Source organism: Alosa alosa, chromosome 6 (assembly GCF_017589495.1).
Source record: "Alosa alosa isolate M-15738 ecotype Scorff River chromosome 6, AALO_Geno_1.1, whole genome shotgun sequence".
NCBI classification, from domain to species: domain Eukaryota; kingdom Metazoa; phylum Chordata; class Actinopteri; order Clupeiformes; family Clupeidae; genus Alosa; species Alosa alosa.
Window position 1 is genome coordinate 14779618 of NC_063194.1, and position 24719 is coordinate 14804336.

At 41.1% G+C, this 24719-nt stretch overlaps 1 protein-coding gene across 1 annotated transcript; it reads right to left on the reverse strand.

Annotated features, from left to right (window-relative positions):
- Positions 1–1484: 1484 nt before the first annotated feature.
- ppp1caa (protein phosphatase 1, catalytic subunit, alpha isozyme a) lies at positions 1485–22706 on the reverse strand. The gene is made up of 7 exons (XM_048245742.1): positions 22204–22706; positions 8782–8913; positions 7307–7537; positions 6293–6397; positions 5862–6085; positions 4301–4435; positions 1485–4071 (listed from the first exon to the last, which is right to left on the reverse strand). The coding sequence occupies exons 1-7, from the start codon at positions 22256–22258 to the stop codon at positions 3955–3957; spliced, it is 999 nt and encodes a 332-aa protein (XP_048101699.1). The 5' UTR covers positions 22259–22706; the 3' UTR covers positions 1485–3954.
- Between the last annotated feature and the right edge of the window lie 2013 nt (positions 22707–24719).

Genomic DNA, 24719 nt, shown 5'->3' on the forward strand with positions numbered 1-24719 from the left:
ATCAGCCTGGCCCCCAAACGCCACCGGCCCACCGGGAATTTGTGAATTCTCCCGACTTTCACTCCGCTATTGATCAAGGCAATGAGCAGGATAGCAGGACTCTCCTGTTGCTGTATCAGCTGAGAAGGGCCTCAGTGTGCCACTGGCGTGACTAGGCTCATAGGTTGGTGAAGGACAATGCTTAATCATAGCCAGCTAGTTGAGCAGTGATTCTATGCTTTTGTGAGAAAGCACGCCATTTATGAAAGCAAAAATATCCCTGGCAGACCTTTACAAAATATGACCGCTGTGTAATCATCATAAATAATACTAACACCTGGCTCTCACTCAAGCACACCAGTGTTTGTGATCATGGCAGTTGCAGAACGCACTGTCGGCTAATGCACTAAGATGGAAATCTGGTGGGATAGGCCTAAATCTCCAGGGTTTTTTTTTTTTTTAACACTATGATGATTTCTTTTTATAAAAACATAGCAAAGTGTTTTGGGTAACCTATGGCCATTTACGTTGTGAGTTAAATGTGTTCCTGCAGATGTCTGGATAGGTGAGGTAATGATCATGCATGCGTGTTTTTTAGACATAGTAGGCCGTTCTCTGACGGAAACTGTTCAGAAATTGCGCATTTACTTAACAGTAAAAAAGAGGGCTCAGTGCCAGTGGGGGCCAGGGTTCGAGTTCGGCTTGAGGTAATTTCCCGAACCCATTCCCCTCTCTCTCCCTCTCTCATTTCCTGTCACATGAACACTAACAATGGGATGAGAGACAGAGGAGGACAGTTGGCACCGCTTTGTACACAACCCTGATGGAATTAATATAAAGCGACATGGAATGTGTATTTTCTTTGAAATTCAGTTAACTGCCCTTAAAACCATTGTTTACAAGAACAATTTGTTTGCTGTACTTCAGAAAGGATTTTGAAAGAGATTAATGTACAACAGAGGCTTAATCACTCCAGTAGTTATGTCCCTTGGTATGGACTGAGTGTCCAGGCCTATTCTCAATTGATTCATTGCCAGGCTAGGGTCTTTTACTTCACCTGTATGCAATACATTGCTATGATTGGTTGATCTGAGTTCATTCAGTGAATTATTGTTGGCAGAATGACAAAGTGGTTTTGCTATTTCTTTTACCACTACTATAGTTATAGAGATTGTATAACAAATTATTTCAGCTTATTTCAGCTTCAGCTATCTTACCAGTGGTTGTCAGGCAATTATAAGATAAGATTTATCATTAATTGTCTTATTACCGTTTGTTGAGGAGTTGCTTTCATGTCAGGTATGCAGACTGTAAAGGCTTCTATTGGTGATCCATGAGGCCACTTTGAACACTAAAGCTACATTATATTTCAGTAGTACTGAAGCTTACTAATTACTTATTAATAACAACTGATTTCTTAGACGCCCAGAATGACTTAAATAAACCCAAGCATGCGTCGATTCAGATTTAGTGAGAATTACTATGCCTGGAATGACACACACAGGTTTTACAAATAAACTATTTTTTATTTTCTACCTGGTAACAGAGACAAGATTTGTGAATAATTGGAAAACATTAAATAAAAAAGAGCATACTTTGAAACATGTAGTTTCATAAACCTATCAATTGACTAAGGATACTGTTTTAATTGTATGCATTCTACCAAGCAACAATGCATGGAGGAAAAATGTCCCTGATCGGTTGAAGAGGAAGAAAAAAATCACACAACTCACATTATCAATTAAAATACCTTATGAAGACATCTATAATCGGAAGAAAGGTCAAATATATTATTATTCATATTAGGCCTATTATTATTATCAATCGTTATAATAATAATAATAATAGCACCATCGCACCAGAGGGAATTCTCAAAAGGTGATCTAAGATGGCAGACTGTCTCTTACGAAAACAATTCAAATTCGGAATTGGAACTCCAAGTTTTTGTTGTCCTCAACAGCCACCAGTGAAGAGCAGCATTCTCCTAACATTATGAAAATGTTCTGGCTTAGGCCCTGGTCTTCTATTGAGACATATGACCCCAAAATACCTTACAGACTGAGAAATTCCTTAATGCAGTCAATTTCATGACACTTTGAAGAAGTCTGAGTGAGTGGAGGTCTACAGTTTATATGACAGATCAGAGAGATGTAACTGTGCCTGATAAAGCACACGAAAAGAAATCACGACACTGATTCCCATCAAGGAATATTTGTCTTACAGAGCCATAACAGGGGAGGGTAGTTAGTTGCACTTTCAGATAATTTTGGCAACACTCTCTTAACTCTTTTCACAGGTATTCCAAGGACACTCATCAAGGTGGACACCCAATTAGAAAAAAAACCCCAGAAAAAAACAGAATTGACATCAAATCTGGGAGTTATGTTGTGGCAGCAGGGGGCGCTACTCTAACATGTGCCCTATACTGTTGATGTCAAATTTCTGCTACCGGATGACATAATTAACCATGTATGTTGCTCAAGCAGAAGCCCTACAGCCCATATTTTGCCCACAAATAAAAAATAAAAACCTTCCCATTCTGATGTCAGTCTTTTGAATTTTAAGACTTTGGAGACTGACATAATAGTGAGAAAATAGAACTGAAAAGTGGTTTATACATCCAAGCCCATTTTAACCAGGGTAATTTACTAGGTATGCAGCCCAGCCAGGAATAATAATGAACTGTGTGAGGGAAAACAAAATAAAGTATTGATTATAGGGAGATAAGAGTCAAAAAGGAGGATCTAAAAATTATAGACTGAGGGCTATTGATGAAGACAGAACAGGTCAGGGATGGCCTTTTATTTACAGTCATTTCCAGCAAATGAAACTCTGAAGGCCAAAGTGTTTTTTCTTTTGGTGGTGGGACAGAGTCAGGGGTGGACAGGCAGGAAGTGGTGGTTATTCATCAAAAGATCCCTGCTATTCAACCCCGAAGGGATCTTGAGGCTTTAAAGACAGACAGCACTCGTTTTTCAAAAAGGGAAGAGAGAAGGGGAGGAGGATAAACACAGAAAAGCAACAAACATGGCCAAATATGATCAGAGAGATGGATCAAAGGTGAACTTGAGCAGGAACAAGCAGAAAGCAGAGTGGGGCATTTCGCAGTTGTTTTTTAAATAAACAGTTCTCTTTATTTATCATCGAGACTTTTAAAGAGACTAAAAAAAAAAAAAAAAAAAAAAAACACACACATATAAGTAGACTTAAAACTGATGTGATCCATCATTAAAAGTAAAAGGAAAAAAAAAAGATAAAATAAGAATTTCACATCCATGATGGAGTTTAAAAATCACTGGGTTTCAGAGACCCAAACCCCCTGGTGTCTGACCCCTCGGTCTACACATGTTCAATCCTGGTATCAGTGGTTGAGAGATTGTGTGCATGTGTATAAATGTGTTACAGTACAGACAGGCTGGTCCTCCCACTGACAAAAAAGATAAAAAGCTTTGTGTTCAGCATCAATACACACAACAGCCTGGACACACACAGCAGTGGCTCCACCCAATTCTCCCCTCTTTGCACACACTTTTCCGCTCTCGACATTGTATGTCCCCATCCCATTCCATATCCCATTAAAAACAGCTTTTGTGCCTGGGTGGGCATTCTCACTGCTGCTTCTGAGGCCAGACACATCCCTATGACTAAGAGAGGGAGACATTTTTTAAGGGGGGTGGGTAAGGGAGAGAGGCAGGACGAGCACAAAGAATTTTACAAACCTCTCGCACATACATACATACAGAAACACAAACATACCGCATCACCTCATACATCACCAGATAGTAATTACAAAAAAAATGAAAGAAAAACAAAAAAGAAGAAACAATAAAAGAGGGAAGGTGGCTAAAACCCTGGGTACAAGTTTTGCTTATGTTGCTGTTTGGTGATGTGGGGCGCAAGATGGGAGGGAGGTAGAGAGAGAAAGAGGAGGGAAGGGAGAGGAAAGGGAAATGTGTGGGGGTTATCCAGCGGGTGTTATTTCTTGGCTTTTGCACCCTTTGCTGAATTTCGCGGCGGGGTGACTGGACGGCCTGAACCCATGCCTCCACCTCCACCGTAACTGTACAGCTTCTTGTCTGCAGGCTTGAGAATCTGTAAATGAGACACACAGTCAGTCACACCAAACAGAATAGCCATAGCTCATCTTGAACTAGGCAGAAATATACTATTTACTATATACTGTACTACATACTACCATTTAGTCTGCAATTATGTAAATTAGGCATTCTCCTACAAACATGCCACACCATGTCCAGAACCATTGCACTGAACTGAAATAATGACCAACAGACCACAGGCAGTCATGTGGTTTTGAGCTCACCTGGAAGGAACACATGAGGGTCTCGTCCACACTCATCATGGCTCCAGCGTTGTCAAACTCTCCACAGTAGTTGGGCGCCGAGAAGAGAGTGACAAGCTGCCTCTTGGCAAAGAACTCATAACCATCCTCTACCACCTGTGAGGCAGAGAAAAAGAGAATAGTTACGAGTGAGAATGAAGCCATGTTCGGAACGTCCACTCACTCAGTGGTCCATATATTACATTACATTACATTACATTACATTACATTACATTACATTTGGCTGACGCTTTTTAACCAGAGCGACTAACAACATGGTAAACAGTAAGTTTTAGAACAATTCTCACAATTTTAGGACAGTTTAAAAGAACATTAGAGTACAGTAAGAATAAGTGTGTCGGTGAGTGCTGTTTTTAACAGTTACTTGTCAGTTTAAAACGGCTGGTGAGTGCTAGGATCAGTAAGACTTGTTGTAAGTGTTGCTATGAGAGTAGATATATAGTGAAATCAACTTATTTGTACGGCTTTTCCAGCTGTAAATTTTATTTAACTGTATCATGCGCTACAATTGACTTCATCGATACAATTTCTATGGTATATACCACAATTAAAGGAAAGGGGAACTGGCACATAACCCATCACTAATTAGTTTAGTCAGATTGATGCATCGCAATTTTTGAGCCACGATTCGATATATACCTTGGGGGGCCTACCTTGGAACACCAGCGGATTATAATATATTATTGTACATCTGATATAAAAAGAGAAGATAAAGAATTTCTGATATTCATGACAGCACACTTTATGCAGATTATAGCCTACTATTTCTATTACAAATCTACCTCTAATTCAGCTGTCTGGTTGAAGCCTGGAAATAATGTAAACAAAGTAGCATAGTTGGCTAGCTTATCATAGTCTACTGGTTGGACTGTTCAGTTTCCCCATGTGTGTTTAAGTTTCAAGGTAATACTTTTTCTCCTTGGGGACAGGCCCCTTTGAGTCTTGGAAAACATTGGTATTGAGATGATCAGTCAACTTGAATGCAAGAGTTGTGTGCAGCATGCTAATGATGCTAACCGGATTTAATAGTAATTTAGCTAGTCGTCTTCTATGCGTCCTTGCTTTCACGATTGTAAATGTTTTATTTGGATTAAATGTACATGCTGAGGGACACGTGTACATTGAGCATGCGCAAGAGAGAGAGGGAGAGCAAGAGAGAGAGGGGCAAGGAGAGGGGGTTTACTTTTATACTGTTTGGTAAAGTTGCACGCATAGTCTACAATGAAAGCTACGAGAGCTATGAAATTATGATTTATTTTATTTTTTTGGACAACGTACCAGTAAGTATACTAATAAGCAAGAGATGTGTTGCTTATGCCGCCGCTTAAGCTGCAAAGCGCTGCGGGAAACACTAGAAGAGGTGTGTCACGATTCTGCCTTCTCACACCGTGACACAGGTTCGTGGATATTAGTGTCGCGATTTCGGTTTCGATACGCATATCGTTACAGCCCTACATTTTACTATACTTCTAATTCCATGATTTACAGTGACAGACATCTCTTCTAAGTCCACTGTACTAACCTGATGTGCCCTGCATATAAGGTCCATGTCGTGTTTGTGCAGGAACTTGGCCACCACGTCAGCGCCGAAGGTGAAGGAGACCCCACGGTCGTTCTCGCCCCAGCCCAGCACGTCCTTGTCAGGGTCAGCCCACAGCAGGTCACACAGCAGGCCCTGGTCAGGCACATCTGTGGGACGCATCACACGACGAATCTGCTCCATAGACTGCAGGTCAGGAGAGAGCCCTGTAGACAGATGGGGAACGAACAAACACACACAGTTAGATTATAAAAACAACGGACATAAATCTTACTGTACACTGAACACATTAGATCACACCACAGGCACTTAGAAACAATGCCATCCGAAACACATAAACGCAATGGAAATGTCCATATACTAAGCACAATGCAAATAGCCACCGTTTCAGTGACATGAATGGATGCACTCACCGCCATGGCAACAGAAGATCTTCTCATCTACGATGGCAGCAACAGGTAAACAGTTGAAACAGTCTGTGAATGTCTTCCAGAGCTTGATATTATACCGCCTCTTGCCTGAAAGAAAAGGAGAGCACACAGACCGCAGCATTAGAAAAAAAAAAATAATGAGACGGAACAAAAAATGTGATGCGTGGATTTCTTGAGCATGCATTTTCTTACATCCATCATACACTGTTGCGGACATGCTTCACAGAGAGGAAAAGAAGTCATCTGTTCTATGTTGCAGAGCACGGTGGCCATTTTGTGGTCAAACAGGAAGTCTGCATGCATGCCTTCAAAATGTCTACACTGCTCCACTACTGTGGCCTTTTGCAGCACTTTCAATGCACATGAAACAAATGTGCAGGTTCAACAGCCTGTTAAACCATGTGTCACAGGGTCCACATACACAAGTGGGCATGCTTAGACCCATCAATAGGATTAGACCTTGATTCTAGTGTGTGTGTGTACATGTGTGCCTGCATGTTTCTGGCATTAATAGGATTAGGCCAGCATTGCCTTTACTTGCAGTGTTTGTGTTGTACATGGATCTCAACCCCCTCACCATACACTCAAGAATCAGCATTTGGTCGATGTTATGCTCGTGCATTAGACATTAAATTAGATATTTAAAACATTTATTTATTTATGAACGCATGTGTAATGCTTCATGGATAGTGTTGAAGTAACGTTTTGTCACATCTTTACCGGCATGTTTATTTCACTGTACATTGGTGAATATGTTGAGTTTGTTCCTGTTCATTTAGTGAAAGTACTGTTAAAATGGTTTATATTTAATATTTAAGATATTGAAGCAGGCAGCTCACTGCGCCGGCATTAGTGTGTGCTTCACCTCACTGTGTGTTCACTGTGTGCCGTTTGTATTTCACTAATTCACCGATTGGGTTAAATGCAGAGACCAAATTTCCCTCACGGGATCAAAAATGTATATATACTTATACATATACTTATTCTTATACTCACACTCATCATAGAAACCATAGATGCGGTTGATGGAGGCGCACTCGTGGTTGCCGCGCAGCAGGAAGAAGTTCTCAGGATATTTGACCTTGTATGCCAGCAGCAGGCATATGGTCTCCAGGGACTGCTTGCCTCTGTCCACATAGTCGCCCAGGAACAGGTAGTTGCTCTCAGGTGGGAAGCCGCCGTACTCAAAGAGCCGCAGCAGGTCGTAGTACTGGCCATGCACGTCACCTGAAAAGGACAAATGAAATGCCTTTACACACATGCAAGCGGAGGGAGGGGAGGTTGGGGAGGAAGTCTAAAAACAAAAAGTGATGCCAGCTAAAGGAGGTGACCTAGTTAGGCAGGGACTCTAAGGGCCAACGCACAGGCTGTGGAGAAGCGCACTGCGCTCAACGAATTCAGAGGAAAGTGACCCATGTCCACTTCTTGTCACCACCCTTTCCCAAAGTTATCTTGCAAACTAACATGCAGAAGGAGCACAGAAGCGGTCAATGTTATAGATGCACTGATCTTGGCCAATTGGCATTTGAAGTTTGATCTGCCAATTTACTTGCGTGTGTCTAAATTAGTGTCACAAACGTTGGACGTGGCATTGTGGTAGGAAATTTTTTTTAGAATTTACATCAGGCCCATCAAATCTGACTGACTGCCATCATGGCTGAGTCATGATGCAAGGTCTATGTGAATACACAGAAATTATTTAGAATATAATTTATTGTTAGGGATCCACAAAGAAAATCCATGTACCTAAATCATATCTATCTAACCCTTGTAAATGTAAATAGCCTTGAAGCGCTGTGTTTCTGGCATTGTAATACTTTTAAAAGCCAAATTGAATATCACTCTTATTTGGTGATTCAGAACATCGGGAGCATTCCACAGCACTGTGCTGAATTTCAGTGTTATCAAAGTCCTTACCAAAGGCAGGCTACTGATTTATTGTAGGTGTACAGGGCTTTCTGTAAACTCTTTGTAGCCTAAAATACCTGTGGCTACCTTTGTTGTCTGAGCAATCCCATGATTCAGCAATGGCACATGCTACACCATACACACATTTTTAAAACTTTTCTTTAATAGGAAATTCCCATTGTATGTTCACAATAAATCACTGTCAATGATCACCAATCATGGCCAATCAAGAAGTTCACCAGCCAAATCCAGTCACTGGCAGATCGACCAGGGCATTTTTACTCAAAGGAAATGAGCAGATAGTACTTTCATAGGTGTGGCTTTTGATAACGCTTGTATAAGAACAAGTAGTGTCTATAGGACAGCTGCTGCCACAGCAACAAATGTCATGGCACTAGCAGATAATCTTATCAATCTGTGACGAGCACCTATGGTCTCAGCTTGGGAAGATTGTTGTGCTAACACTAGCTTGTGCTAACACTATTCAGGCATACAGAACCTGATATAAAAAAACAAACAAACAAACAAAACAAAAAAAACTTATACAAGCCAATGGGACTTACCACAGATCTTGAGTGGCGCCTCAAGCTCCAACAGGATTGGCTGACTGAGGAAGATTTCCCGGGACTTGAGGCACAGGCCACGGATCTCGTTCTCCGTCAGCTGCACATTCTTGCCTGGCCGAGAGCCCTTCACTGAAGAGACAGACAGACAAGGAGGATTTAGACAGATCAGACGAAGACCCACAAATACACACAGGCACAATCATTCACAAACACACAAAAATAGAGAATACTGGGCCGACATATCACAAACATCAAGTAGACAGACACAGGGAAAAAATACCTAGCCTAGCCTAAGTATGCTAGCCAAAAAGAATGGCAGTGCATCGAGATGGACTGAGCTTGAGAAGCACTTCAAAGCAGGTCTCAGGGCTAAATCCCATTTACAGACACAAAAGAACACTGAGGCTTCAGTGAAAAGACAATTATGAGGGAGCGCTTTGATCTCTGTGTGTGTGTGTGTGTGTCTCTTCATCTGTGTGTTCAGAATATGCATATCCCTCAGTACAGACCACATAACAGAAAACAAGACCCTGTACTTAACATTGGGGCAGACACACCCATATGCTAAACGTGGTGGCATGCACAGATACACAGGCCATACACACACGCTGCACCAAGAGCATGTGAGGCGCAAAGCCTGAACGGTGATGTAACTACAGAGTCACTGCAATGAGGCAGACGGAGCGAACGAGGGAGAGGAAAAGCAAGAAAATAGGACAAGTTTTTCATGAAGGACAGACAATAGGGCTACGAGGGGAAACACAGTTGTCAAAAAGGGATGGTATACTAGGGATAGTAAGCTAATGAATCACAGATGGAGAGTTTTAAGACCGTAATATTAAGCTACTGAGTTGAGGGAAACGACATGTTTAAAATGGCTAATGACCTAGAGGATGCTGAAGGGTAAGTCTCGAGAAGGAGAGAAATGGAGGTCAGAGAGATAGGGAGGGAGAGAGCATGCGAGAGAAATGCAAGGCATGTGGAGAGCAACTGAAGGAGTTCTCTTCCTCCTTCTCCCCCTCGTTTGGTGCCTATACTGCAGTCGAGCATCAGTCGGCATGTGCAGCAGTGGCTTAAAAACAGCAACTACAAGATGAATGTTTTAAGACCCAAATAAATGTATGATCTCCTGCAGTGTGCACTCAACTCCCTGCATCACAGGAAGGGGGGAATTATATTGGACACGCTGCCCTGTGATACTCAGTGTACCAACAATACAAAACATAGCATGCCATAAGTTAATAAGGACTTTGAGTGATACATCTCTTCATTCAATGATTCAGTATTTATGCAGTTCTCATCTTCTCACCACCTGGTCAACAATGGTATTAATTTTATCAGATGAGACAAAGACAAAAAAAAAAAACTTTTTTTCTTGCTCCACATATGTGAAATGTTTCCATTGCATGTTGTCATTTTAGTGCCCAGGTTAGAGCAGCCACACTGCCTCTGATATGCACATCTCAGGTGCGGCTCAAGCCGCACAGCAACCGAGTCAGCTAGAGAATAGAGGTGGTGCCTATTTATTTTGTGTGAGGTGTATTGGAAGCTGTTCTAAGCAAAAATACTGATTGATCCTCATGTCTAAAGGGGGGGTCGAGACTACACAGGTAGTATAATTGCTGAAACCGAATGTAGCCTATAATTACATTATGTCGACAAAGTTAACATATGTGAATGAGAAATGAGTGTGAATGTTTGCTGGTGCTCTCTCCCCCCTCTGTACAAGAGTAAACAAAATGATGTGACCGCTTTCTGGTAATAAATGGGCAAGTTACTGGTCTGACCTACAGTACAATAATGGTCACTCATTGTGTATTTAGGCCCATTACCAAAGGTAAACTCTATACAGAAAGATGTGAGCACTATACACAATAAAATTCTATACTTGCACTGTGAGCACCAGAGATGCTCCAGGTGTGATCACGCACACGCAACTGCATGTCACGTACGCATTTTCCGTTGTGTTGCTGCTGCAGTGCAGAGTGCGCAAACTAACTCACAGAAACTTAATGACTACAGCAGTTGGTAGGAGAAGACAAGTTTACCCATGTGAACACATTAAGTACAGACCACAGGCTAAAACTATAAAGGAGTAAAGTTTGACTAAAAAACAAATTAGCGTTTTTGTCTAAAACAGAATACCAAAACAAACAATTCTGCCAAAATTAACACTGGTCAGTGATGTCTCAAATGAATTATTTTGCCTGCCTGAGAAAACAACTAAATGGGAGACATTGAAAATGTTTTTGGTTTGATGACCTGATTTCTTACTTTCAGAAGTGGGACAGGCTCAGTACTGATTTTCGGCCACTTTAAAACCAATTCTTGGCTTTTCAAGAGATGCAGCAACTTTTTCAGTAGTTTATAAATAGTGAATTAAAATGTCTCATATTTATAAAATGTTCAAATGCTGTTCAACTTGGTCTTTGTTAGTGGTACTGACTCTTCTCCTCACCCCTCACTACCACTACTTATGTCATGTCAGCCAATAAGGGCTGTGCCCGTTTGCCTACATCACACAAATTATGTTTCTCTGCGTACACATACATCAAAGGTCAACAACCACCAACCAATGTCTTACTGGTCAATGACAATATTTTCATTGATTTATTTAGTACAATCTCCACCATTTTAGCATGGCTTGAAACAATGTGGGTCCTCAAAATGAAGGTTTGATGCAGGGATGGTGACATCAGCTTTCCTTCAGTATATCGTGTTCAATGGCACCTTTCCCTTCACATGTCAGTACATGTTCACACCACTGTGTGACGGCTGTCTTCTGTCCTGGCGCGACGGCAGCCTGGAGGCCCTTGCTGCTTCACTCAGATACACAGGGTGGCCTCTGCCTTCTGCTACCTCCAAGTCCCACCAGCAACCCACAAAAACAACCAACTTCCTAGTCAGCTGAGCTGTTTTATTCGCTACAGATGCACGCACAGGCACACACACACAGGGAATCATATCAGACTCCAATCTCTTCCTGTGACACTCTGCGGTGAGCGTGAGTCTTTCCTGCAGACTGTGTGTGTGTGTGTGTGTGTGTGTGTTCCCTTAAAACACTGGGATCAACAGCACTCCTCAAACATGGCCTATTCGACTCTACACCCTGCCCCGGGCCAAAAAAGACCCTGACCAGCAGGGTGGAGGGGAGAGTCACGCTGCCACATGACAGAGGGAAAACAGATGAGGGCTGGAGTGTGTGGGCGCAGCAGGATAAAAACAGGCGGCTCAGAGAAAAAGGGGGAGTAGGGGAGAGCAAGCGTGGCACTGACGCGCGTTGAGGGTCAATGACAAGCTTGTGAAGAATCTGAGCAGAAATATCCCATGCTGCTGCTTGCTTTTATGAAAACTGACATTGTGAGCTTATTACTTTATTCCTCATCACTACTACATTACTTTTCGCAACTCTTCAATCTCGTGTTCCGTACTTCTTCGTGGTTGAGAGAGAGAGAAAAAAACAACATTTGTCCTTAATAAGCCTGTGTGTTTGTTGCATTCACTGTGACCCATGAAACACATGGTACCATGAAGCACTAAGCACTGTAACAAAAACAACTTCTCAAGGCTCACTCAGTCATCTTCCAGTTATTAAAAATGCATTACCCTTAACAGAACAAACTGCATTCCAGTCAGAGGCACCTCTGCCTGACCCAACCACCACTATAAACACTGGGATACGAGATCAACACTCCAATATGTTTGTACACATCATAACCACCATTCTGAACATCCTGACATGGCGGGTGCTCTGAACATGTCTGCTCTTGGGGGCCAGTGTGGGGGGGGGGCTAGTCGATGGAAGCCCTAGAGCTGTGTGGGGGAAAGTGAGTGAGTATTAATAGGACTGTGTTGCTTGTCACTTTAAACCAGGATTAAAGCCGGCTAAAGCTTTACCAGCGCTTACTCTAAACTTAGCCACTGGGGCCAATAAGCAACAGTGAGCTTAGTGGAGAGGGAGGGTGTGGGGAGTCAGGAGAGTTGTACTCTAAGGCTCTCTGAGAAAACACACAAACAAACAGTGAGGGGTTAGACGACCACAGCCCCATGCAGAAAAAAAAAAAAGTTTCAATTTGCACTTGACATGCTATGAAAGGGCCTCACGCACACACACACACACAAATACAAGTTGCAACCAAAAGGGAGACAGTGAATTCCCTGTTGGTCAGGGTGCTGAGGCTAATCCTTAATGATGTGTCACACCATGACCCCTCTTAATTGGTTTTCCTTGCCCTTCAGACAGTAATCACAAGGCTGACCATGTGTGCGACTCTCCCTGCCTGCTTTGTCAGGTACTAAGCCTGTGATGTCACACGTGTAAACATGCGTCCTGATCACAAAGCTGCAATACACCTGAGGAGGTGAAAACTTGTGTTTTAGTCACACAAGAACTAGACTAATGTTCACTAATGCTAAAATATTCAAGAAGATGAATGCACCAAGCAAAATGCAATGTATGAATGTAATTTTTAAATAGCTGCTACTCTCCCATTAAGTTGGTTTCTGATGCTTGCTTACAAACTACTTGCAGCACACCATGTGGTTAAAAGGGTTTGCACTGAGCACTAATGGCTACACTGATGCATTCTTGCAGAAGGGAAACAAAACAACTGCAAGGGTTGTGTACAGATTTACAGCCAAAGGATCCAGCTCAATAGCTTTGCAATAGAGATGCACCGATATGGAATTTTAGGGCCGATAACGATTACCGATATGTATTGGTTTGTTGTGGCCGATACCGATGAAGTGTGATTTGGGGAAAGCATTTAATAAGCATAATTTTATTGCAGTAATTTTACCTACCACCAAATGATGGACAGAACTCATAATAGTCCTCAATAGTACAGCAGTCAACATAACAGTAGCCTAGCCCTACAGTACGTGTGGCTCCTTTAAGTGAACCTGACGTCAGTGAATTGCGAGTGAGTGGCTAGAGAGTATGAATCGTTTTCATTTAGGACTAAACTCATAAACGGCTCAGCTGGGAATAAGCTACAGTATAGCGACCAAATCAGAGTTTGTGAGGGAAACTTAGGTTTAGTTTCAACTGCGGGTAACTGAATAAAGCTGCAACTCCTCAGACTGCATCTTATGTCCGTCTACTCTGTTGCGCACAACCTGCTGCAGCAGAAATGAAAGGGGTTAGCCCCGAAGGTTTTAATAACTTATTATGATGACCTGTCTGGAACTGAAGCAGGAATGGTTAGCATATTTCTAGGTAATAATACAAAAACCCAAGCTAAAGTAATGCAAATATAATACTAAAACACAACTTAGAACTAGGCCTACTTATGTACTCGTCCCACTAACGAGTTTGTTCATTTGTTTCCCTGACCAGCGCGATAAAGTGCAAACACATCAGCACAAGACGACTCTACATAGGGCTGAGCTCCGCTCTGTTAAGGTTAAATGGCGGATCATTCACGAGAGGATTTTGAGATGCAGATTCTCAAATGAACGCATATCCACAGATTTTGTTAGAGTGGTGAAATACATTCACACCGCTGACATTATATTGAGGAAAAAGTATAGCCAACCAAGCTCATGTAGCTCAGTGTAGCCAGACGGACCTTATGTAGGCCTAAATTAGGACTTTAAAAAAATATCGGCACAAATTATCGGCCAGAATTCTGTTATCGGACCGATAATAATATTTTCATTTTTTCCCTTATCGGCCAATAATATATCGGCCGCCGATATATCGTGCATCCCTACTTTGTAACACTGAATATTCTCTGGATACCATTTTTAAAATGCAGGCTTCCAAACAGCATTTTTTTGTGGGACAAATATCCGGTAAAAAAAATCCCTTCAAAATTAGCCTTGCATTAGCATTATGTTATAATGGAAGATGAACAACAACTACCCAGGAACACCCAGACCCAGCTCATGATTATCATGGTAAAGGCTTGCAGAGGCTTAGTGATGTAATAGGTCTGACTAAACCTTATTCCGTGGCCGCTCACATATGGACTCTGTGGAACAGGCTTCAGTTGAAGAGCCATAACTCACTGTAGCATGAAACATTTGTGATGGCTGAAACCTTCACAAAGGCCCAGTGAGTCATCAGACACCAGACCATATACTTTTTTAGAGGAAGCCATGGCAAGAAGCTAAATTCTGTTGCCACGCTTGTTGTCACAGTGTTTGCATGAGCACAGAGCTCCGAGTGCTTTTAGGAATCAAAGCTTTCATTTATATTATCAGACTGTCATGCATCACTTGCCAGCCAGGAACTGTAAATGAGCTGCAGTATAAATCCCTTTGTTTGGTCTGGCGTTTGGCTGCGCCCGCGGGCTGGCCTGGATGCCGGGTGAGAGGAGGATCACTCCTGAACCGCTTTAAACCCAAAGTACCCATCATCTGGTGTGTACTTTCTTCAGACCCAGTGGAGAGACAAAGCCACAGTGGCGGAGCGACAAGCCAAATCCACCTTCAAGCCTGCCTTAAGCCTGGTTTATGCCTCATCAGAACGGACCTCAACCAAGACATCAGACTAGTCATCGAGAATGAACTGCCTCTGAGAGTTCAACTGAGTGAAAACCTGAAGAAACAAGGGAGCCAATGATTTGTAATGATAAAAAAAAAAGAACTTAACAGAATAAAAAAATAAAAAAAAGAAACTCATTTGATATGGGAACATTTTACACATTTACCAATAACAGAGGATGAAATATTTGTACCAGTCACAAAATCAGTAGCATTGCTATAAAAACTCTCTCTAAAAACAATCACAGGTAGGGAAATTCATCAGAGCTATCCAATTGCGGTTGGGAACTTGGCCTATTGCAACTGTCTGATTGATAAAAGGTCATGTAGTTGCAAACAGCTAACCTGTAGGCTACATTGTAAATGGGGAGACCAGCATGATAATGTTATTTGGTTGTTTACTGTTTTGTAAAAACAATCCCCATTTAGTTCCATGCCATTTGACTAACATTTATAGGGAGGAGAGGTCATGCATAGATTTTTAGTGAATCTTAATGCATTGCAAATCCGCTAATTTGTTGTGGAATAAGTAGATGTACTGAAGATTTTAGTCATGTTCAGTTCATATTGAATTTTTAGATTAGATTTGATTAGTATTCAACTTAATAAATACACTAAATATCCAACGAAATTCAGTTTTGCACAACCAGTGGTGCAATGAGTAGGCTATTTGACATGTCAAACAGTGTGCATCCATGAAATGGGTCACCTAGACCGTTCCATACACAGACAGTAGGTAGCCTACTGAAGTTAGCTGAAAGTCTGTGGCTAAAGCAGCCTTAATTAAAGTGTCGTGATGTGAAGTTTTTTTTGGAACCGATTAAATAAACACTACTAAGAGAGACTAGTAGTAGGTTACATTGAGCATAAAGTCTGTGATGGCAGGAAGCGAACGTTCCTGGTGGATTTCATTGGCAATTGCCACAAACTTCTACCTCTTGCCTAATTTAAGTAGACCTCGGTCGACAAAGACTTTCATTTAGGCTGCAGGCAGTCATTTTTAATCAGCTATAATTTAAAAGTTTAACTGTCCTTGGTAGGGCTGCACAATTATCGCAATGGTAATCGCAATATGAAACAACGCAATTAATCACAAAAGCTACAAATTTACACAGTTAAATTTGTCACATTTATGACTTATATTCATGTCCTCCTCCTTGACTGTGCCACTTCTGGTTGGTGGGTGTGCGTAGTGCTTGAGGGGCACAGAAATTCTGATTGGTGAGCTTCAAAGTCCATCAGGGGTGCTGTGCTTCTTGTGCACTGGCTGTGCTCACCAGTCAGGGGTGGCACAAATTAAAGAGACATTTGGAATGTTGAACTGAATCAGATCATTCACATTAAAAAAATATATATATCGCAAATCGCAATGCAATCGCAGTATATGTCAGAAAAATCGCAATTAGATATTTTCCCCCAAATCGTGCAGCCCTAGACCTAGACAGTATATACCCTGACCTCTGAATTTCTTTTGTTTAGAAAGGATTGCTTATAAGGATTGAAACCAAAATTCAACTGCAGGCTAATAAACAGCAAAGAAACATTCACTGGGGGAAGCGATCAACCTACATCAAAGATGCTACATTTATGACAGATGGCACCATCAGACACCTTGGCACAGGTTCTGAGGTGCACACAAAAATAAAGGACAGGAGTGGGAAAAGATCACCATGACTACATAAGGGGATATAAATGCAATCATTATCAAGCCTGTATTTTTTCTCCCGCATCTGGTGGTAAATAATCACGGCTCATATGAAGCGGTGTACAAAACATTCAAGGCCAGAACAGTAATCATCCAAGTCAAACTGCATACATGTTAGGGAAGTTAGGGAATGGAGGCAGAGAGAGCGATAGGGGAACTAGGCTATCTGACACACACACACACACACACACACACACACACCTGTTAGGACAACGCAATGGTTCTAAGTCCGATTTTTATCACAGGCCCTCTTCCCTTCTGTTGAAGGTTTTAAAACAGCTTAAATGATATGGCTGCCAAGGAGCCATGACGACAGGTTGTCACACAGGCTATCTAGGCTAAGTGAATTCATGGAAAATACTTGCTAAACACAATCACGAATTTTTCATAGCTACACTTCTCAATCAGTGGGCCGTCAAGTTATTTAAAGAATAAAAAATAAATAAAATAAAAATGAAAGTGGTTACATCGTCTTGGCAATTAAGCCAAAACTGGGAAGTGACAACACATGAGAGAACATTATATTGTAACCAACAAGGGCTTGCGTTTTGGCAAGCCTCTCCTAAATCAGAACAGATACCTTGCCATTTGCAGGGAAAGGGGTAGAAAGGGTTACTAGCATATTAAACAGCCCCTAGGTGCTTGTGTTACGCAACACACTTGCCGCGCGGATCGAACATTATTACCTGCTTTCTCTGTTTCTACTTGACTATCTGGCCCAGAGACAGGCAGATTTGCTCTTCCATAGGGCCCATTTACATGTGGAATAATACAAGGGCACCTTTTTTGAAACAGTCATTGTTACCAGTGTATGCTTGCAGGGTGTGAGACTGCTTAAGTCCAATAAAAAGTGGTAAAACAAAGTGCAAGCAAGAGGGTGTAGTCAAATGCATGAGGTAGAACCTGCTGCTTCTTATCACACACCCTGAGGGTGCGTCTGACTGATACATTAGCAGTCTACAACATATAAGCTAGGCTAGGCTAGCACTCAGACAGACTAACAGCCATTAGCCAGTCTCACTAGATGCCTATCTGTCAGATGTTTCACGTCAGGGCATGCGAAAGGGATCCAACATGGTGTTTACTTCGAAACACAGCTCTTAAATTGGATCTACAAGGCATAAAAAAACTACTCTGCATGGTCTTTCACCATATTCTGTACAAACAAGGTCATAGTCGAGACCACTTAGCAACAGTTTTGTGCGACATGTACTGAATAGAATGTGACATTTTTTGATACAGATTGCAATGAATTAGTTATTGTTTTCTTCTGAGCAAAGATTTTCCCAGTCAGTTATCTGCCTGCTCCTGCATGGCCTAAATTTAAATTTAGCGCAACGCCGAACCCAAAAACACTGCGTAATGAACAGGCCCATTCCTCTAGATTCTTTGCAGAGGGAGGTTCTCGGTGTCCTGCATCCTCTTAAGGTCAGCAACAGGCCTGGGGTGATTTTTTGTCATCCATTTGTCCCTAATACTCAACATCACATTGACATAAATTATGATTAGGTGTTCACCGCTTAGAGTCCAGGATCATGGTCTAGAAACAGAAGAGTTTGTCTGGTCAACTTTTCTTGCTCATAAAAAGCATGCATAAGGGCGTTTTCAAATGAAAGTCCAGACTAACATTCATGATTTTATTGCTTCATATTAGTTTATATTATATTTGATTTCATCTGGAATTTTGGAGTTGAGTTTTGGATTTGTGCAAATTTGCAAGCACACTATATAACTTATGATATATAAATGCCCTGTTGCTGTCATCTATGAGATTTGCCTCTCCATACTTGACTCAAGAAATCCAGTACTTCATACAACATTTTTCACCTGATGGTGGCTGCACCAAGTTCAAATGATATGTTGATGCACTATATCTGCTAGCTAGGATAACAGTGTTCATGTTTGAATGCAGCATTTCATTACTTTAACACCACATTATTATATGTTGATTGAGGATTTAAATATCAGCAATCAGAAATAACTTCAACTTCTTTTATCAGTGCCACCCAGGTCAAAACAGAAAAACGGAAGTGAGATGGAGAGGCACATGTACAGATTAAAAGCAAAGATATTTCCACTTCCTCAACGGCAAGGACCACAAACAAACTGGCCAGTGTGGTATAGATTCAAGAGAACTCCCAAGATGTTCTGCTTCAGCCAGTCAGTCAAGACAGAAAATACTTTAAGGTGTTGGAGGCATACAGCCACTGCTGGGCCTCACTCCATTTATTCCCAAACAGACTGGTCATTAAATATCGATCACTTGCTAAAAGTGGGGATATCTTTCCACAAACTGCTTTACTGAAAAAGGACAACTGACAGGGTAGGTGCAAATTTTTGCCAAATTAGCCAATAAAAACTGACAAGTAGCAAAACGCATATTCCTTTAAGAGAGAATGGAATTCAAAGTGTTGTCTTATCGCACTAAATCACTAAATAATCCAAGTGGTCAAAAGGATATGGAGGTGACTGGGATATCTAATTTACCTCCTCTATGCTATTCAGCAGCAGAGGAGGTATTTATGGATTATACGGAGTAAGGTGCATTTAGATGTGTGAAATTACAATTCTGAAATAGCAGAAATTTCAGGATGGACAGCACAGCTTATCAAGTGAATCATTGCCCTGACAGCCAATATTATATATACACTTGGCAAAAGATTTGTATGGCCATCTACTTCAACCATTATAAAAAGAAATCATCGATTCAAAATACCTAGGAAATGGGACAACACTAGTATTCTGACTAAGTTCAGATCAATATATTGATAATAACCAGAAAGCCTATGCTTTCACTCATCAAATAACAAGAAATTGGTCCATTTCAGAGTAAACTGAAGAAAACACTTTATTACTGGTCTTCACATAGGCTACCGTTTACAGCCTTGCACAGCTGTCCATCAAACTCAAGTTCATAATTAAATTAGCCTATGCAAGTACAATTAATACACAAGATGGTGCAACAGAAATGTGCAACGCAAGTGTCTCTTACCAACAGTTTGCACATTAGATATTTCAGCGTTACACCTAGAAGCTGAAATTCCTATCCTGCACTAATACATACCAGCGTAACAGTGCAGAAAATTTGCCACTTGATTCTAGCCTAACATTAATCGTCATTTGCACAGTTTTGTTGACTGATTGATCGTAAATAGGAATTTTCTGACAAACAACAATAGGTGACAAACTAATTACATATTCATTCATATCTATGTTAACTTGAGGAATGATTTACCTAACACTCTTTGTTTAATTGATAGTTTTGGGATCTTCAAAAAGCGATTCATCTATTTATCTATCTAACTAATTCATTCTCCTTACAGAGTTGTGTTTTATGTTTTTTTTATATATATATATATATATATATATATATATATATATATATATATATATATATATATATATATATATTCTCTTATTCTGTTGTATTCCATTTAAGCTTAGGCCTAGTTTATTACCAATACTGGCATTTGATAAAATGTAGGATATATCTAACAGTAAGCTTACATTTTAATTTGAATGTCATGTTTGTCACTTTGGAGAAAATTGTCTCCAAAGAACCACAAACATAACATATTCCAATAGATTTAATATTTTTTGCTATGTGATTATGGCAAAGATATCCTAGAAGGTTTGAGCTTCTTTCACTTCCTGTTCGAAATTAGCTAGTATTGAATATGCTCCATTTTCATTTTTTTTTCTTCTTTTTTCCACACTACCCCCTCCTTGATCTCCAAAAAAAACAGGATCCTAGCGCTACATGGGTGGGGCCAATTGGTAAGCGGGAGGAGAAGTATTGGAGTTAGTTAGTAAAAAGTGATGATGTTTTGTGGGAAGTTTTAACAAAAAAAAAAAAAGAGTTAACAAAAAAGCAATAGGATCTCACACAAAGGGCCGCAAGAACAGAAACCTTTGCAATAATTCCATTACACCATCCTGCAAAATGTCTGATTCAGATTTTTTTTTTTTTTTAAAGACTCAACACTTTCCTTTTAGACCATATTAATAGTCTGTTCAGATAATTACATACTCCATGTGTCAAATGTATGGGCATATTCATTGTAAACCCAGAACCTTCATCTTCCTCTACAAGATTTGACAAGTTATTCAGTGGCATTTAAGCATGCACGCTTTAGCAGTATCCAGTCATTTATTTGGCCATTTGGGTACTAATACAAGAGGTTTGATTTAAAATTACCAAAAACATCAGCAGAGTTTATTTGAATACTTACAAGGGGCGTTATGGTTCAACGTTAAACAGTGTTGATTGCTTGGGGTTACCTTCTCACTTAGGTCTTGGATTCTGATCTACTGAACTGGACTCCCAGTGTGCATTTTTGATTACCCATCTCACAGTTCGATACAATTGCAGCCTGTGCTATCTGCGTAAATCCATCCATAGTCTGTTTAATGTGGACTTACGAAGAGGGAACCTTTATGGATTACTTTAAATTGTTCAGTCTACACTAAGCGTAGCTATCTAGCCTACAGACACTGGCGAAATGGAAGTTCAGAAGGGAAGTAGTTATTAGCTAGCTGTTGTAAGTCAAAATAAGAGGTCTGTTATCCCTACTCCACAACTTAACATCTTGTCACCTGATGCCACACAAGGTGACTTTGCTAACGCTAGGTTAGCTAGACTGCTCCAAAAGTCTTAACATGTCATACTTGACCAATAGTATTAACGTAAGCAAACTAGTTGTATAGTTAATGGGTTTGTAACCAGAAACAAGAGCTAACGACTGTTTGGGAGGCATTACCGTTCCACTCCGAACTACTTAAACTAAGTAGGGATAGCTAGGATAATATCGTATTTAGCACAGATGAGAAATGGGAGCTGCTGACTGATCAATTATCGAACAAATTACATTCGAAATGCACCTAGATTGACTATAAATATGCTCCAGTGAACTATATAGACGTTTTACATACGATTGTAGTCATTATGACATCCCACACTAAATGAGATTCCAAACTAGGGTTTATAGGGACATGCTATGCTAAATAGCTAACCTAAGCTAAATGTATTTAACTGGTGTCCTAACGTTAGCTATCTGACTAGCATCCTCCCAAAGGAAAACTTGTTACGGAGAAAAACCCATTTTTAACGTTAGTATTCTGTTAAAATGTACAATACACAATCGTTAACAGACAATAACACTCATTCTATGTTTTTGTTTACAACATATTGAAATGCAAAGAAAGAACATTCAAGCGACTCTCACCTTCCAGGAGACGCTGTATTATGGAGTCGATGTTTAATTTGTCCGGCTCCGCCATTTTAATTAATTGTTGAAGATTTTTTTTCAGGCAGTCAGGCTTTCCGCTTGGTATAATTTCGCAGATTAATCAAAGGTAGCTAAGGCCCCAACCCGCAGTGGGCGAAAGATACAAAATGAATATTTTCTTGAAAGACTAGTTTGCTGGCTTTATTTCCTTTGTCGTTTGGTTGTTATGCTAGCTGCCTTGCTGTCTGTTCGCAGCTAGCACGCCGATATAGCTTGATGGCTAGCAGAGTTAGCTACCCGTATAATCGATGAATACCCAATAGTATATATCTTCATAAAATACAAAAATATATATATGTTCAAGAAATATTTTCCATCCGACTGATTCCTTCGGTTTTTATGGACCAGGAACCTGTCCACTAAAGTTCCTATCCTTTTCTTCTCTTTCAGGTCTCCCTTCCCCTTTCCCCTTCGGAACTTTAAAAAGGCCGTATTACTCAGAGATAGCTTGAGGGGGGAAGATACATTATGCGTTCTTTAGCTTTTCGGCACAATGATTGGGTTTCACGAGATTTTCAAATCGAGGTAGCAGATTATCATTGGTCCGATTCCACGTCCGTTTCCAGCTGAAGTCCCACCCCAAAGCTGTGTGTAAAGTGACGTAATAGATTTGAAAAGGGATGGGGCGATTCGAGGCGATCAAAAATTACTGTTTTGGCCTAAGAAGAGGTCATGCCTTTGTGCTCTGTCTGAGAATGTTGATTATATTCATGGTCTCTATTTCAGATAGCCTACATTTGGTCATGTGTGACGTTCTTTTGGGACAGGTGTAAGTTTGCTGGATCCGTGTTGCATTCTCCTAATAGTGCGATCGCCTAATTAGCCTACGCTATAATAATTTATCCAAAGCTGGAAATAGGTAAAGAAAGTTTACAGCAGAAACACATCTTCCCCCATATCAACGTAAATGTTGCTCCCTGGCAGGAAGTGTAGCCTAGCCTACTCCATGTTCATAGAACACCAAACGGCGCCCTCAAGAGTTGAGCTCTATAAATGGCATCCGACCCCATTTAGGCCTTCACCCCACACACCAAACCCAAATCCAAGCTATTCTGAATTTCCTTTGGATATGCCTTTTTTCTTGGCCTATTTGACGTTTGATAAAAGTTCTGAATATATATACCAAAGATTGTTAAGGCGGAGCAAGATACTTCGTTGTAGTTCATGTCTATGGGCGCGAAAAATGGGGATCGAATCCTGTCTGCATAAAGAGGCGTGTCGATGACGTATTGACAAGCGTAAATTGCAACCGGCCAACAGCAGCGGCATAAATAACAAGGATACAAGGACGTTTATTGTCACATGCATATAGTTACTGGAAGTAAGAAATGCAGTGAAATTATGTCTGGTGTCAGCCTATTTATTGCAAAGTGGGGTGTAAAAAGTGCAGTAGAAGAGGGGTTTAGTAGATTAAGTGGCAAAGGGCTGCATAAGAAAGGTGAGGGAGGGATAGGATGGGGGGGAGGGGGTGGGTGGGCACCAACAAAGGAGCACCCAAAGAGCAACAGGGGCAGGAAAAACTCCCTTACCAAGGAAGAAACCTTGGGCAGATCCCGGCTCAAGGGGCTAACCCAACTGCCAGGGGTCTTGGTGTGTGTGTTGGGGGATGACAGGGGAGATGTGATAGTGTGCTGTGTATGTGGGGAGAGGGCAGTGTGCAATATGTGTGTTGGAGAAGCTTCCTCATGAGACAATGTGCTGTGTATTGGGGGCAACAGTGTGCTGTAAGTATATTGGGGATGTGTGTTGGAGAAGCTTCCTGATGAAATAATGTGCTGTGTATGGGGGGGGCAATGTACTGCAAGTATGGTGAAGGGACTTACTATTGCAAAGCAGAGTACTGTATGTATGATGTATGTGAGTGATGAAGATGTGTGTGGGGAGGGAGTGTAGCAGTGACTGTGTGTGTGTGTGTGTGTGTGTGTGTAGTGTGCGTGTGGGTAGGTGGGGGCAGTGTGCTGTAAGTATGTAGAGGATGTGTGTTGGAGAAGATCCTGAAGACAATGTGCTGTGTGTATGTAGGGGGGGGCAGTGTGCAGCAAGTAGGGGAGGCTTACTGTAGCAAGCAGTGTGCTGTATGTATGTGAGGTGATGACAGTGATGATGTTAATGTGTTTGTTTTGTGGGGGTGTTGGGGATGGGGGTGGGGTGGGGGTGGGGGGCAGAAAGGCTAGGCAATCAAGGACATGGGTAGATTGAGGAGAAATCAAAAATAATAAATAAATTCTATGGAGATGTGCAAAAGTTGGAGAAAGTCAGATATGTGTGTGTGTGTGTGTGTGTGTGTGTTTTTGGCGTGTGATGAAATAAAGAAAATAATAAAAGGTCTATAGCATAGGGTGAGGGATGTAAAAGTGCTAAAAGTCTTGTAGGTGTGTGTGTGTGTGTGTGTGGGGCATGAGTGCTGAGGGTGAATGAGTGCAAAGTCAGTATAGTGTGAGTTCAGAGTTGGG

Excerpts from the sequence above, each read along its gene's own strand:
- ppp1caa (XM_048245742.1), bottom strand. The coding sequence starts at position 22,258 with ATGGCGGAGCCGGACAAATTAAACATCGACTCCATAATACAGCGTCTC. Across the intron at positions 6,086-6,292 it reads GATCTTCTGTTGCCATGGCG|GGCTCTCTCCTGACCTGCAG; the intron begins GTGAGTGCATCC and ends ATCTGTCTACAG. Across the intron at positions 4,436-5,861 it reads TTATATGCAGGGCACATCAG|GTGGTAGAGGATGGTTATGA; the intron begins GTTAGTACAGTG and ends TCTGCCTCACAG.